The 17750-nt window shown below is 44.8% G+C and overlaps 1 protein-coding gene across 3 annotated transcripts in view; it reads right to left on the reverse strand.

The window, feature by feature from the left end:
• CHN1 (chimerin 1) overlaps positions 1-17750 on the reverse strand; it is a 138961-nt gene that overhangs the window by 77616 nt on the left and 43595 nt on the right. For all 3 annotated transcript variants that reach the window (XM_056535803.1, XM_056535802.1, XM_056535804.1), the window contains one exon: positions 12829-12942. In XM_056535803.1, coding sequence (XP_056391778.1) covers positions 12829-12942 — 114 coding nt within the window. The remainder of the gene's footprint in view (positions 1-12828; positions 12943-17750) is intronic.

Here is a 17750-nt window from a genome sequence, read left to right on the forward strand (position 1 = left end):
TTGCCTCCATTACTTTCCCTAGACTCTCTTCTGACAATCGTGCTTTGCGAGAACCTGACTTTACTATTGAGGAACTGACTGATGCCATCTGTGCCTTAGCGAGAGGAAAGTTGCCAGGCCCCAATGGTCTTCCAGTGGAGGTATACCAACAGTACAGGGAGCAGCTGGCTCCGTGTCTGTTGACAATGTATAGAACTGCTTTTGCAGAGGGTAAGCTTCCTGACTCTCTTTATGATGCCTCTATTGTAGTTATATTGAAGCCTGACAAGGACCCTCTTGAATGTAGCTCCTTCCGCCTCATATCACTCCTTAATTTGGATTATAAAATATTAACCAAAATGCTAGCTACCAGACTAAACAAGGTGATCCTAGAGATCATCCACTCAGACCAGTCGGGCTTCATGCCGGGACCTTCCACCTCTGACAATATTTGTAGAACTCAAGTGCTTACACAACTGGGTATGGTGGGTGGTCATAACCGGGCTATGGTGTCGTTATACGATGCTAAACCAATTGACTCTATAGAATGGCTGTTCCTTCTTTCAGTCCTCCAACGCTTTGGACAGAAATTCATTATATGGATCTCTATTTTGTATAGCTCCCCAAGGGCCCGAGTTGTAGTCAATGGTGCCCTGTCACCCTACTTTTCCCTAGCTATGGGCATGCGACAGGGCTGCCCTTTCTCTCCCTTACTCTTTGTCTTGGCCATAGAGCCTCTTGCTTTACAAATTCGACAAAGCTCACTGGAATCTGTGTTGGCTCGAGGGAGGATATGGTAGGTCTGTACGCAGATGACATGATTTTGTATATGGAACGTCCGAATTTCTCTCTACCATCTGTATTTTCCTTATTGATAGTTATGGAACTTATTCTGGCTTCAGAATTAATTGGAGTAAGCCTTTTCACCCTGACCTATGGGGTGGCGATGTCGGAGGATTGAAAGTGGTGGATGACTTCAAATGCTTAGGTATCCAGATTCACTGTGCCTATAGAAATGACCACCATGCCAATATTTCAAAATTTCGAGTATGGGCCACTTTGCCGCTTTCAGTGGCCGGTCAAATCAATCTTGTTAAAATGGTGATCCTTCCCAAATGCCTGTATATGCTTGAGAACACTTCGACCCCTATACCGGTAGCATTCTTTAAACAACTACATGCCCTTCTCCCCAGTTTTATCTGGGGTAATAATAGGTCTAAACTCAGACTTTCTACACTGCAACGCTCCAGATCACAGGGGGGTATTTCTCGCCTTGATCACCTATTTATATTACTTAGCAGGCCAACTTAGATATCTCCGTCACTGGGTGCTATCTCCATCTCTCCCAAATGGTGAACACTACCTGGCTCACCACCTGACACTTCCCCCTCCAGGACTGGCCATAGGTGGGTGTGGGGGCTCCAGCGGTACGTGGCTACCTCTGCATGAACTGGTGGCTCAAGTTTGGAAAGCAGCTAAGAAATTACTTGCATACTCTGATGTTATGCTTGATAGGCAGCTGTGTTCTGACTCTCTGCTACCTCATTTCTCAACTGCTTTAGACCCACAGTTTTGGAGGTCCCATGCGGTTCTTACTTTAGGTGACATAATTGAAGAGCAAGGGGGTTTAGATTGTTTCAATACTTCCAAGATGAAAAAGGCCTGCCTATACACTCCTCCTATAAATACCTTCAGCTCCGACACGCGTTCTCAGTCCAGTTTCCCAGCTCCTCCACACCGTTCTCCAGCTTTCCTCTGATAGGCGTCTTTGAGTCTCAAGGACCTGGTGGTCTCATTTCTGCCTTGTATACTATGTTATTGGATGCTAAGATGAACGGGGACCCTTTATTGGTAGAATCCAGGTGGAAAAAGTAAGAACCGAATGAATGAGGAAGAGTGGAGTGATGCTCTCTCCTCCTATTTATTTGTGTCTCCTGCCATAAATAACAGACTTATTCAATTGTATATGTTTCACCAGTTCTACCACTCCCCAGTTAGACTTGTTAGAATGGGTAAGCTATCATCGCTGTGGCTCCCCTGGTATGCATTTGATGTGGTTCTGCCCAATTATCCATCCTTTTTGGCAAACTGCTGTGCAATTTTTGAAATCCATGGTGAGTTGGATATTAAGTTGTGTCTTTTGGGTCTATTTGACAAAGAACATTGGCCTCACTTTGAGATTGTTTTTCCCCGGGAATCTGTTTCTTGCTCGCAAGGCCATAACCTTGCGTTGGATGGCACCTGAGACTCCCAACAACTGCTAGCTGGCGGTCCCTAGTTAATTCAGTTGTTGATTATGAGTATCTGGTCTACAAGCACCGTAAGAATCATGCCAAATTACACAAAATATGGGGCTCATGGTATGCTTCTCCACAGGCAAACTATACGGCTTGCCGATTTTTGGCTTTGAGAGACCAACTATGATCCAATTCCCCATAGTTTCTTTTTTCATATGCTGTATCCAGCTGACCTGGCCTACGGCCCCTTGCCTCTCATACTCCCACCCCTCTCCTAATGCTTATGCTCTGTTCCTCCTTATCCCCTTTCTTCTTCTTATCCCTCCCCCTCCCTTCCTATGGTCTTCCTCCCCTCTTCTGTTAATTCTCTCCGCCGCCTCCTCGTTCCCTTCCTTCTTATACCTTCCCATCCACTTTGTGACCTCTTCCCCTACCTTGCATGTCTTCTAAGATCCGCTGAGCGAGCGTTGTCTATTGTGTTTGTTTGTCTGTCTCTTCTTACGGTCTGTTTATGTCTAATTTGTCTTGTTATTGCTGACTTGATTGCCACTGGTTCCTACTAATGTGGCTGGTTATATTTTTACCTAGCTTATGTTTCTACTGACTTTGTGATGTACTTCTTGTGACCTGGTACTTTGTCACTATAATGTGCCTGACGTGCCGGTCAGGATACCATATCCTCTTTGCCCAGTCTTATATTGCCTTTTATTCTGTTATGTACTTACATCACAATAAACTCAGTTTAAAAATAAAAATAAAACAATCCTCAAATTAAGTCCTTGTCACGATGCCGGCTGGCAGGAGGTGGATCCTCTGTGCCAGAGAGGGATTGGCGTGGACCGTGCTAGTGGACCGGTTCTAAGTCACTACTGGTGTTCACCAGAGCCCGCCGCAAAGCGGGATGGTCTTGCTGCGGCGGTAGTGACCAGGTCGTATCCACTAGCAACGGCTCAACCTCTCTGACTGCTGAAGATAGGCGCGGTACAAGGGAGTAGACAAAGCAAGGTCGGACGTAGCAGAAGGTCGGGGCAGGCAGCAAGAATCGTAGTCAATAAGGAATAGCAGGAGGTCAAATACACAGTATGGACAAACACAGTAACGCTTTCACTAGGCTCTAAGGCAACAAGATCCGGCAGGGGAGTGCAGGGACAGAGAACAGATATAGTCTGGGAGCAGGTGGAAGCCAATTAAGCTAATTGGGCCAGGCACCAATCATTGGTGCACTGGCCCTTTAAGTCTCAGGGAGCTGGCGCGCGCGCGCGCCCTAGAGAGCGGAGCCGCGCGCGCCAGCACATGACAGCAGGGGACCGGGACGGGTAAGTGACCTGGGATGCGATTCGCGAGCGGGCGCGTCCCGCTGTGCGAATCGCATCCCCGACGGCCATGACAGTGCAGCGCTCCCGGTCAGCGGGACCGACCGGGGCACTGCGGAGAGAGAGAGACGCCGTAAGCGCTCCGGGGAGGAGCGGGGACCCGGAGCGCTAGGCGTAACAGTCCTGTAGGTTTCCTTTAAACATACTTTGATAAGAATTAGAGTATTTTAATGAAAAAAAGAAGAAAATATTAAATTTCAAACCCAATTTATTAGAATACTACACATAAGGGAACAGAAACCATGGTAACGTGACACTAGAAATCATTGAGGAAAGAAAAGAACAGAAGGAGCTGTAACACCAACACCTACTATGTGAGAACATTAATTGTTTTCTTCATCCTCCACTTACCGAAAAGAACTTCAAAGAAAAGCTTTAAAAATTAGGAGTCTAGAAAATTTTAGGGGCTTGTGATAAACATCCTAAGGGTACGTTCACACAGGATCTGATGCATATTTTCTGCAGCTGATTTTGCTACCCATTGAGGTTAATGTGTAGCAAAATCAGCTGCACAAAATATGCAGCAGATCCTGAACATGTGAATGTACCCTGAAAGGACAAGATACACAACCGATAACTTTCCTCTCTAAGTAGCCATTACATTAGTAGAATTCTATAAGCTCTTATAGATGTTTGTATATCACTATAGTGATAGCACCCCTCAACAAGGCAGCACAGTTCTATAAATGGGTATAGAGACAACGGCAATAAACTTTATTTAGTTATTTGTATTGTATATGACATAAATGGAATACGGTTTTACAACAAGCCATGTATTGTACCTTCTGAACTCTTCAACTCTACGGCTCCCTGTCCTTCTAATAACCATTACTTTTATATACTTAGACCGTAGATTGTTTTCCATTTATAGCTCCACATGCTCAGTGGAAGATCACAATATATAACTTTAGTGTTTGGGTAAAAGAATAGAGAAATTGCAGAGCTCCAAGCTAAAAAAAAAAAAAAAAAAATTACTTGGGTGCCTTCGGTTCCTAAGTCAAAAAATTTAGGAGCCAAATGATCATTTTAAGTTGCAATCATAACCATTTTAGTGGAGATCTAGAGCCCTGAACATTCAGTTGTAGTCAGTGCTGTAAACCACAAAGCATCTATCTGGAACAGCACAAAGGGGATATCTAGGATTTGGGGGGGGGGGGGGTGATGTTTCTGTTAATTTTCACTCTTGTCCAAGTACATAAGGTTACAACCTGTCGTAATTGCATAGTTAATAAGGTTGAAGAAAAAAAGACCAGGGTCCATTAAGTTCAACCTAACCTATATCCCTAATGTGTTCCTACTGTGTAGATCCAGAGGAAGGCAAAAAACCCTTATGCGTCTATTGTCAGGCTTTAGGATGATGCCAATTGCCCCGAAAAATTCCTTCCTGACCAGGAAAAAATTCCTGGATTAATGTTCTGTCCCTATAAATCTAGTATCTATAAGGCTGGGTTCACACCACATTTTGTACTTACGGTTCCCGTATACGGCTGGGGGGAGGGGGGGGGGGGGGCTGGGAATAGCGGCGCTGGAAAGTAATAACATTACAGGTTAGGCTGGGTTCACACCACGTTTTGTACTTACAGTTCCCGTATACGGCGGGGGGGGGGGGCGGGTAATCGCGGCGCCCGCACTCAGCCGTATACGGGAACCGTATTTAATGCATGTCTATGAGCCGACCGGAGTGAACCACAGCCTCCGGTCGGCTGCATTTTCGGCCGTATGCGGTTTCCCGACCGCAGGCAAAAACGTGGTCAACCGCGGCCGAAAACACACCCGACCGGAGGCTGCGGTTCATTCCGGTCGGCTCATAGACATGCATTAAATACGGTTCCCGTATACGGCTGAGTGCGGGCGCCGCGATTACCCGCCCCCCCCCGCCGTATACGGGAACTGTAAGTACAAAACGTGGTGTGAACCCAGCCTAACCTGTAATGTTATTACTTTCCAGAAACACATCCAGGCCCCTGTTGATCTCTTTTATTGAGTTATTCACCATGACCTCTTCCTCTGGGCGAGAGTTCCATAGTTTCACTGCTCTTACTGTAAAGAACCCCTGTCTGTGCTGCTGAAGAAATGGTGTAGTGATAGGAAGACCTCTTTATAGTGATATTACCTCCAAAATAGCATGTACAGAATTCTTGAGCTCATCTAAAAATTTACCCCGAAGCACATCTGTACAAAAATGCAGTTTGCGGCCCTTCTCCGGCCTCCCTTGTCATAGTATTCAATACTACATTGTATGCACATAGCCAAAATTCCTGGAAAATAAATTCAATCCTAATCTGGCCTTTCTTGCTTATGCAAGAATTGTACACATACTTGTATTATATCAATAACCAGATTAAAAAACAACAAAAATGGTAACAAAAAACATTTGGAATAACCGTTCTGAATTATCTGCAATGCTTATATGTTTAATCCATAATTAATCAAGTCTTTTTTTTTTCTTAATAGTTCTCTCTATGCCAGGCAACTCAATATGTGACAAGTCAGGGGCGGATGGAATACTGAAGATCTTGAGCGCTAATTGAAACATTAAATAAGTGTTTCCCAACCAGGGTGCCTCCAGCTTTTGCAAAACTACAACACCCAGCATGCCCGGACAGCCTTTGGCTGTCCGGGCATGCTGGGAGTTGTAGTTCTGCAAGAACTGGAGGCACAATGGTTGGGAAACACTGCATTAGATGATCAATAGAAAATAAACAGTCCAAAAAAATGTAAGGTAGCATGGGTTAGCATTGTTGCCGTGCTGCATCGGGGTTCTACGTTCAAGTTTATTAAGGGGAAATGCAGCATGGAATTTGTAAGCTCTTTCAGTGCTTGCAGGGATTTCCATCAGACACTTCTAGTTTCCAGCCACAGTCCAAAAACATACAGAGGTTAGGATTCCCTAATGGGGACAGGGAGTGATGCGATACTCTCTGTACAGTGCTACGACATCTGTTAGCGCTATATCAACAAATAATATAAAGAGATAAAGAATAAAGTAGTAAGCGTATAGGAAGCTTTATGGCCATGCTTATTCTTTCCGGAAACAAATATTATTTCATAGAAATTCCAGGTCAATAGAAGGGGAGAATAAAGAGGTTGTCTACATTTAAGTATAAAAAAAATGCTACTTTATCCATGAAACATTTGCTATAGTTAGAGGCTGAAAACCTACTCTAAAATAAACTTTTAGTTGAGTATGAAGGATGGGGTCAATGTTACAGTGTATGTAATAGCAGGCTATACAGTATAACAAGCCAGCAGCTCTGCTAAAGGGGTACCCCCCGTGGAAAATGTTTTTTTTTTTAAATCAACAGGTGCCAGAAAGTTAAACAGATTTGTAAATTACTTCTATAAAAAATCCTTAATCCTTCCAGTACTTATTAGCTGCTGAATACTACAGAGGAAATGGTTTTCTTTTTGGAACACAGAGCTCTCTGCTGACATCATGACCACAGTGCTCTCTGCTGACATCTCTGTCCATTTTAGGAACTGTCCAGAGCAGCATAGGTTTGCTACGTGGATTTTCTCCTACTCTGGACAGTTCTTAAAATGGACAGAGGTGTCAGCAGAGAGCACTGTGGTCATGATGTCAGCAGAGAGCTCTGTGTTCCCAAAAAAAAAACAATTTCCTCTGTAGTATTCAGCAGCTAATTAGTACTGGAAGCATTAAGATCTTTTAATAGAAGTCATTTACAAATTTGTTTTACTTTCTGGCACCAGTTGATTTAAAAAAAAAAAAAGTTTTCCACAGGAGTACCCCTTTAACAGTACTAGTTCATAATGGATTTTTATTCTCTGAACATGCATGTAAAGTTCCATTCACTGACTTCAACAAGAGATTCTGAAAATAATGAACAAGTGAAACACAAATTACATTTGAATAGTTACATAACTGATCGAGTGATCAACATATTCAGGGACACATTTGCTGGTGATGTTTGGATTGGAGCTGGGGTACTTCTGCACTACTAAAGCTGTTAAAGAGTACCTATCATCATCCTAACTCTCCCTAATTCCCCATCCCCATCTGTCCCTAACTCTAAATATATCCCTGTCCTTTTTTTCATTTAAACCCCCCTAAAAATACCTTTTTATTGATGTCTTTGGTAGCTCAGTAGGCTGCCCTGTGCCAGGGGAGGAAGTGGGCATGTCCCGGCAGGCACTACTTCATCTGATACCTGCCGAGGCTCGCAATACAGACCCGATCCTTGAGCAGCGCTCTCCTTGCTGATGAACGAGCACAGCGCTGCGCTGAGCTTGTCTGTGTCCTGCCTGCAGTCTGACTTCAATTTCTGTGATTGAAATCATCACATAGGCTTGCTAGTGAGACCTCTAGTGGTCACTTTTTTAATAGTAAAAAAATAAAAAATAAAAGGTTGCATTATTTTTTATACAAACCAATTAAAAAGATATTCATTAAGGCTTGATCTACACTATATCAAAAGTTATTTTTGATGATATGTACCCTTTAAAGGAAATCTGCAGCCATAGACACTTATCCCCTAAGTGTCTGATCGTGGGGGGGGGGGGGGGGGGGTCGGTATGCTGGGGGCACCCCGCAATCTCCTGTATGGGGCCCCATACAGGAGGCATGACGGCTGCAGCATGACGTCACGGCCGACACGCCTCCTCCATGTAGTTCTATGGGAGAGGCGGGGATGCAGCATTCTTGCATCCCAGCCTCTCCCATAGAGCTGTATGGAGGGGGCATGTCGTTGACCTCAGTCGATGTCACGCGCATTAGCCGTGGTAATGCTGGGTCCCCATACAGGAGATTGCGAAGAGTACTCCTTTAAGAGTCCATTCAGTTTTTTGGGATTTTTTTGCGGTGAGCACAGAGAGGGTTTTTTTGCACCCTCTCTGCTCAACTCCTGTCCTTCCAACTGACTGAGCAACAGAGTTCCCTTTAGCGGAGCACAGTGGCCATGTCAACATAGCCTAACAAAGTGACCATGCTTCCACCAATCCTATGTATTGGTCATTACAGGTCATTGGTTTAATACAGCCCAAACCGTGGGCAGCATAAAACTTGCGCAGGCATCGATCGCGATCCCAGGTGGCTATGAATTACTCACCTGTCTGGTTGAGCGACACATCTCTCCCTATACCAGTGTTTGCCAACCAAAGAGCCTCCAGCTTTTGCAAAACTACAACTCCCAGCATGCCCGGACAGCCAGCGGCTGTCCGGGCATGCTGGGAGTTGTAGTTTTGCAACAGCTGAAGGCACCCTGGTTGGGAAACACTGCCCTATACACTGCTAGAAAGAGACCAGATGAGCTGCTTGGACCCATCCTGAGGACTAGTAACTTGGGTGCAGACAGAATTTTAAACTAGGGTTAATCTGAAATGCTCAGTGTATCAGAGTAAATCCTAGTGTCCCGGACGGGCGATGCCTGCACCAGTTTTTTGCTGCCTGCGGTTAGGGCAGCATAAAACTTATGACAGGTTCCCTTTAAGTTGCAGCACATTCAATACTTGCTCTGGAGCTGCGATACTTTGTGCAGCTGGGAATACATGATCCTACAAATCACAACTACTTTAGCTGAAAAGATCTGAAATATTAGGCACGGGATTGAGTTCCTCTGGATAAACGCCTGCACGTTTTTGCTGGTTAGAATGCATTACAAGGAGCACTTCAGTCAATGTGCTGTCACTGCTAATGGCAATACTCATGGCAATACTTTAGAACTCCTAACAATTCACGTGTTTCTGCATCTTTCTACACATTCTCCTGCAGTGAACAGCTCATATTAAAGCAGCGTGGGCAGAAAAATACTTGTTACATCACATTATAGACCATTCAACTGTCTTAACAAAGCATGGAAATTGGGATCAAGGACCTCTAAAATGCTATAGTTATGCTGGAAAGTAAGCACGTGAATATGTTTTATGTTTTTCTATATATCCATGTGACTAAAGCCTCTAAAGCAGAGTTTCCCAAACAGTGTGCCTCCAGCTGTTGCAAAACTACAACTCTCAGCCTTCATCTGTCAGGGCATGCTGGGAGTTGTAGTTTTGCAAAAGCTGGAGGCACACAGTTTGGAAAACACTGCTCTAAAGAATGGCACTGCATCAACTCTGATCCACCTAGTCCGATTCCCAGGCCAATGCTACATGATGAGCACATGGAGACGTAGTCACATTCTGAATAGACCTTCTCCCCGCTGACAAATTGTAGTGACAGAAGGATCCGACTCGATTTGCATGAATGTTACTTATTAGGGTACGTTCCCACACGGCGTATTTTGCTGCGTATTTGCTGCGTATTTGGTGCTGCGTATTTTCCTACCCATTGACTTCAACAGAGAAAATAAAATACGCAGCAGCAAATACGCAGCAAATACGCCGTGTGGGAATGTACCCTTAATGTGGCCACAGACAGCTTGATTCTCCAGCCTGATAAAACATTGTGAGATTGGGTGAGAACTAGGCCAAGTATGGATAAAATAACCAATAGTGCTGAATATCACACCATGAGATTCTCTGCTGTGCTGGGAAATGTCCATTTGATAAAGGGAAGGATGGCGCTCACTACATGTATACATTGTGGAACACAGGGCACAGGCAGATGCTTCACAAACCATCAGGGACAACAGGATGACCTGACAAACGTCTAATATCCAACAATTCATTTAAAGCGGTATTCCAGATTTATACATCTTATCCCCTATCCAAAGCATAAGGGATAAGATATATGACTGAAGGGTCCCACCGCTGGGGACCCCTGCAATCTCTGTGCAGCCCCCTCCAGTAGACATGAATGGAGAGGGCGTGGTGTGACGTCACTAGAGGGCAAGGCCATGACTTCATGACCCCGTCTCGGAGGCAGTGCCCGGCACAGAATGTCGGGGGCTGCACTGATATTGCGGGGGTCCCCAGCGACGGGACCCCTGCGATCATACATCTTATTCCCTATCCTTTGGATAGGGGAAAAGATGTATAAAGCCGGAATACCCCTTTATTAAAGGGGTACTTCGTTGTCCCATCTTTCGGAACATATTGTTCTGAACGCTTGGAGCGGTCAGCGGGGTAGTGACGTCACACCACACACCCTCAATGCAAGTCTATAGACTTGCATTGAGGGTGTGGTGTGACATTACGAGGGCCATGGGCGTGGCATCAGGACCCCCGCCGCCGTTCCAAACAAATGCTGGGTGCTGCACAGAGATTGTGGGGTCCTGGCTGTGGGACTCCCATGATAAGACATCTTATCCCCTATGCTTTGCATAGGGGATAAGATGTCTAGGGGCAGAATACCCCTTTTAGACAACAAGCTAGCCAAATAACCAGCCTAAACAGCCTGAATAGATCCCCAGCCCAGACCCGCTATTTACCTGTTCCCTCTATAAACCGGTTTAGATTTTTGGCTTATGCTTTCTTCCTCCCCACCTTCTAAGACGCATAACGTACAAGGGCTTGTTTTTTTTCAGGACAAGTTGAAGTTTTTTACTGGCCCCCTCTAGTCTTACTATATATCCATGTCACTAAAGCCTGTAAAGAATCGCACTGCATCAGTGCTAATTCAGCTGGTCAGATTCCCAGGCCACTGCTACGACTGATACATATCAGCAAATGTAGATGTATTCACAAAAAAATAATTGTCGGGAAAATTTATAAAAACTTATTTATAGGGATGAAAATTTTAATAAAAATTGAAATGCTCAATTTTGTTGGATACATTTTTTTTTTTTAATTCCCCATACGGTAAAATGGACATGCCAAATGTTTTCTACAAGTCAGTACTATTCCAATTATATCAAATTATTCTTATAACTTTTGTTATAAAAGACCTACAGAGATGTGTGAGTACCACTTTTGCACAGTTATTACTTTTTGATTTAATTAAATATTTTTTTTTTGGATGGAATGTGACCAAAAAGCCTAGCGGTAAATGCGGGTAACCACTTTTCTCTGAGAGCTTACTAAGTTTCCTGGTTCCCAGCACAGCCGGACTCGCATGCCTAGGACCCCGATCTCCCGCAGTGACTTATAGAAGTGCTGTTACCCTGTAGTCCTGGTCGGCAAAGCTACAATAGTGCCACTTCATCTCCTACAGTATTGGATTGCTTATATAGATCTATGTAAGGCATAGCATTAATCTATTAGATCAGCGCTCTACTAGTACAGCCTGCGATAGCCAAGTACTGGCCATTGGAGCTCCGTGTCATCCAAACCGCAATTCAATCTGGGTGCTGACTGGGCCACTAGACCACCAGGGATGAGTGGCAAAATGGTTTAGATGTTGCAATTGGCACTGGGTGATCATTAACAGCAGGTATCAGCTGCAGATAGCCATGTATGGTGCTGCTCTAGCTTCTGACCCATGACACTAATGCATGGCGGGGGGAAAAAAAAAAAAAAACACCCAAGTCAGCTTAGCCCCCCTTCCAAAAACAGACCCTTCATAATACAGACCAAGATTCCTCTCCAGTACAGACCAATAATCATTACTCGCCTCTCCCCATTCCTGCACACCTCTTTACTTCTATGTGTCACCGCCAAAAGAAAAAGTATTGGCAACAGTTTTAGAATCGGGATACTGTCTGCGGCAACAACTGGGAGAGGCAAGTATATTCAGTACAAGGGAGATTAGCATTCTTCTCCAAGAAATCCTACTAAAAAGAGTCGGTAACTATGCATATATAATATCAGCCATTGTAACATACATTAAAGAGTACCTGTCACCAACTTAAACTTTTAATATAGTGTTCCTTGTGTAATTAGCAAACACTTCCCCATTCACTTGCTTTTAAAATTATCAACATAGATATGTTTAAAATGTAACAGAAAAAATGGCCACTAGGTGGCTCTGTTAATACAGTGAGTTTGGTCTCCTCCCGGCCTGGCAGGAGTCCAAACTCAGGAAGTGCTTCTCTGCACTAAGCTTGACTGACAGCTGCACAAAGCCTCACTGAAAGCTGCATAGAGCCTCACTGAAAGCTGCATAGAGCCTCATTGAAAGATGCAAAGAACTTGAGGTCTTCTGTTCATCACAGCACTGTAATAATGTGAGGGCGGAAGTGGTCCCCAGCAGGCTTCAGTGATGTCATGCCTGCTGGGAAATGGCTCCTTTCTCCTGCTGGGAGATTGCACTATGTGAGCAAGAATAAAGGTAAGACACACAGCTTTTTAAAGCTCTAAATAAATTTAAGGGTGGGAGGAGTGTTGGGAACATAGCCTGGGTTAGTTTAGAAAAGTTTATTTGGTGACAGGTACTTTTTAAACATAACAGAAATCACATTTCTTACCTCAAGGCTAAGGTATATGTTCCAGGTTGCCGCTGACTTTCCCGAATAAGGTAACTGCCTTCCGCAACGCTTAGTAGATTGTCTGTTTCTTCCCTTGAAATCATACCAAAAAATCTAAAAAGACAGAAACAGATCTCATTCAGCTCAAATGGTTTTAATGTTGTTCACATTTCTTTGACTTCTGCATCATAACATATACAGTTTCTTACAATGTGTACGAATGATCACCCGCAGTGCCCGTCACTCAACGCTGCATAGCAAGACAACTTCTATAAACACTCTGGAAAGCATACGGCATGGGTTCATTTTACAAGGTGAGGAATGAGTTTACTTAGATGTACTAGAACAATAGCTTGTTTTCATCATGAGGATATCCTTCAAGATTTTGTTGTATAAAGAAGATGGAACAAAATGTTCAACAAATAAAAATTAGCTTATAGGGAGATGTGTCTGACACCGCGCCAGGGCCTGATGGTGACATAACACTCCTTTTAAACAAAAAAAAATTGGGGATAAGCCTGCCATGTAAGCTGTGCGTGAGCCTAGTCATAAACTTGTAGCATTAACAACTATTCTGTAGCCCAATGTTTCCCAACCAAGGGGCCTTCAGCTGCAGCAAAACTACCACATGCAGGGAGTGGTAGTTTTGCAACAGCTGGAGGCACTCTGGTTGGGAAACCCTTCTGTAGCCCTTGATGAGGCCCTCTGGAACCTCCAGCTTCTTCAAAACTACAACTCCCAGCATGCCCAGACAGCCAAAGGCTGCAACAGCTGGAGGCATCTTGGTTGGGAAACACTGCTATAGCCCATGATTAGTTCATTAAAGGCCTCCAGCTGCTGCAAAACTACAATTTCCAACATGTCCAGACAGCCAATGGCTGTCCGGGCATGCTGGGAATTGTAGTTTTGCAACATCTGGAGGCACCCTGGTTGGGAAACACTGCTGTACGGGCATGCTAGGAATTGTAGTTTTGCAAAAGCTGGAAGCCCCCTTAGTGCTGTAGCCCTTGATCAGTCTCTCGTGGGTCTCCAGTTGCAGCAAAACTACAACTCCCAGCATGCTCGAACAGCCGAAGGCTGTCCAGACATGCTGGGAATTTAGTTATGCAACAACTGGAGACAACATGGTTGGGAAACGCTGCTGTAGCCCTTGATCAGTCCATCGGGTGCCTCCAGCTGCTGCAGAGCTACAACTTCAAGCAGGGCATGCTGGGAGTTGTAGTTTTCCAACAGCAGGAGGCACCCTGGTTGGGAAACACTGCTGTAACCCTTGATCAGTCCCTCAAGGCTATGTTTAGAGGGCACAGACGTATGTTCTAGTCCAGCAATAGAAGATTATTAGTTACATGCCTGTAAGGGATTATCTCATAAAGAAGACCCCTGTCCAACTCACGTTTGGCAGGATTCCAACGTATGAGCAAGAATGGGAAGCTACAATGCCAGCAGGCTCGAGCTGTGCGTGTATTACGCAGATAGCCATTTATCTGAATAGCTGCCGTGTAATACCACAAATGTCTAGCCGGCCACATCTTTCCCTGGCCGCAGCGGATCGAATCGGAGAGGAGACAAGCTCCTTCATCTTAATAAATCTATCCTGCTGACGGATCTTTTTAATATAGCGTTACTAATTGTAAATGATTAAATCATTCATTCAGGCAGGCCTTGTGCTCTCTCCTACGGCACTGGTGAAGATTACGGCTATATATAGATAAGAATTACATAGGAGAATGTGGCATTGATAGGACCTGATAGGTGTCAGAATACGGTTTAGCAGCGGGTCATAAAAGAGCATGTAGAATTTACATGTAAGCATAGAGAACATTTAAGAAAAAAAAATACATTATAAAATAGGAGCATAAAAACAACTGGCCCCTTGCAGTGTTGGGTAGGTTCACACGGTGTAATATGTGCGGAGTGTCCGCCCGGACAAAACAGACGGACATTCTGCACATTTGAATAATCCGTCGGGCACTAGAGCTGGGGGGTATGACCAAATATGTGTATCACGGTATTTTTTTTTTACTCACGGCAGTTCCACGGTATATAACAGTATTTTCACCACCCCAAAATCATGTGACCTGCGCGCGGTGTTCGGCTCTCCCCCCCCCCCCCCCCCCCCAAATCATGTGACCCGCCAGCACTGTTCTGCTCCCCCAATTAATGATCTGCCCAGCGGGGTACTACTCACTTATGTCACCTTCAAGCACTGCTCTCCTCCTCTTTGTTGGGGGAGTTTAGTTTTGCAACAGCTGGAGGTCCGCAGGTTTGAGACCACTGCTGTACGCTGTGTCCCTATGCTCGGGCTGCAAAAGATACAGAAAATAAACTTTAACTTACCTACGTCGGCCAAACGCTGTTCCTTGGGACTGGAACGTCGGACAGCCGTCAGCCTATCGCCGGCCGCAGCTATGTCCCGCCCCGGCCAGTGATAGGCTGAGCCCACTGTCATGTAAGAAGCCGGCCAGAGCTCCTTACATGACAGTGGGCTCAGCCTATCACTGGCAGGGGGCGGAACATCGCTCCGGCCGGTGATAGGCTGACGGCTGTCCAACGTTCCCGTCCCCAGTGTGTGGCCAACGTAGGTAAGTTACAGTTTATTTTCTTTATCTTTTGCAGCCCGGGCATAGGTATGCAGTGTACAGCAGTGGTCTCAAACCTGCGGACCTCCAGCTGTTGCAAAACTACAACTCCCAGCATGCCCGGACAGCCGATGGCTGTCCGGGCATGCTGGGAGTTGTAGTTTTGCAACATCTGGAGGTCAGCAGGTTGGAGACCACTGGCGTACAGTGAGTTCCATCGCCGGCGGCCCCCAACAAAGAGGAGGAGGGCAGTGATTGCGGGTGACATATGTGAGTAGTACCCCGCTGGGCTGATAATTAATTGGGGGGGGGGGGGGAAGAACAGTGCTGGCGGGTAACATAGGATAAGTTCCCCGATGTGGGGACAGCGCTGCGCTGGGCTGATAATACATTCCCGAGGGGGAGGGGCCAAACCGGTATTGCGGTATGGGGAAAATTCATATCGTCAGGCCAAAAAATTTGGTATTCGGTATGAACCGGTATACCGCCCAGCCCTAGCGGGCACTAGATGTCAAAGCATCTCCGAGCGAAATCCGCAAAACGAATAGACATGTCTATTCTTTTTGCGGAAGCCGGAATCAGGATTTAATAGCAGAAATAACTGCTGCAGTAATTCTGAACAGTGCAGCAGAATCCCATTGAAATCAATGGGGCTCTGCTGCAGCGGAATGTCTGTGTGGAATATTCCACAAGGACATTCCGCCGTGTGAACATACCCTTATCCAAACATGTCTTATAATTGTTCTCTGTTTCAGCTTAAAAAATGACACTATCACACAAACACCAGATGATCAGAATTCCTGAAGCAGTGGATGGCAAACTAAACTTATTATAGGATATGAACACCTTTAGAGAAGCATGGCAGGAATTTTATTTGCTTATACAGTGCAGCATAGGCTTTTATTAGATAATAATGTGTAGATTTTTGTGTATGCCCTATGTTTACCTCTCTTTATGATGTGGCATGGGATAGGCTCCATTATGGTTTACAAAAGCACAATGATGTAGGTTCTGTAATACAGCCTTCACTTCTCATTAATCCTCTGGCTTAGGGTGGGGAGTTTGATCACTGCATGTGGTCATTTAATAAGGCTGCTGGTGCTTGAGATCACCCAGGTGAAATCAGACTCACAAGTGGGTTGGTGTCAGTTCACACTGTGCAGTTTTGATGCATTTTCTTACTCAAAGTGACATTTTTTGAGATATAGGCCCAGATTTATCAAACTGTGTGAGAGAAAAAGTGGAGTAAATTTCCTGTAACAACCAATCACAGCTCAGTTACCGAGTACTTTTTCTCTCTCACAGTGATAAATCCGGGCCATATTGCCATGAGGAGAAAGTGGTTGGGCTTGTAATCACAATTGAAGTGTTTGATGAAGATTTGATGTATTCAGGTTGCATTAACTTGGTTTTTAAGTGATTTTTTTTACTGCATTTTCACACATTTTAGCTGTTTTTGCAGTAATTTTCCAAAATCGTAGTAATAATTAAATGTTTTACCATATTTTGAACAAATGCAGTACAATCTGCTTTTTAGTCATGATTAGGAAAAATCACAAAAAAAAAAAAAAAATGAAAATAAGCAGCAAGAAACACAAGGTGTGAAGACAGCCTCAGGGGAGGTGTATAACTACTACGGTATATATCCTGATCCTATAGAAACAGAAGATAGAGCTAGGACGAGTGGGGAGGGGTCTGGGAATCTGGTAGGTGATGTCATCTTGCAGTTCACAGGAGGTCAGAGTCTGACATCCTGTTGTAACCATTAGGCACTGGAAGATTTGGAGTCAGACCTGTGATCACATTAGAGTAAATTAGAGTAATAAAAACACATGGATACAGCTGCACTGGAATAAAACAAAAGATGTTGTAGGACTAGTGATAGTGTGTCCATGGTAGAGGCAAAAAAAATGCTTCTTCAAATCTTATTTTTAATTTACATACTTTTAGGACAGGGTCGTCAAAACTCGGCTCATGAGCCACATGCGACCCTTAGCTAGGTGCCTCGCAGCTCATCTCCAGACCTATTCCGTCGGGCAATGTGAATGAAGCAGCCCACTTTAACAGAGCAGGGGTTGCTGGTAGAAGACGTGCCGTGCACAGGCACGAGATGCCAACCAGTGATGTCACATGACTGCAATGTCTCTATCTCTGCCTGCCGAATAAAAGCAGAAGCTAGGTAACTTCAGTGGGGCTATATAGGGGAGCTGCTGTTACTACAGGGGAGAGGTCTGCTGCTACCATCTACTACATGCGCATACATAAAAACTAAGAAAATACATGTATCATTTCCCTCTAGGTAGTAGCGCCCAACTGTAGCAGCACAGCCCCTTTGAAGTAGCA

Source organism: Hyla sarda, chromosome 8 (genome assembly GCF_029499605.1).
Source record: "Hyla sarda isolate aHylSar1 chromosome 8, aHylSar1.hap1, whole genome shotgun sequence".
Lineage (NCBI taxonomy): Eukaryota > Metazoa > Chordata > Amphibia > Anura > Hylidae > Hyla > Hyla sarda.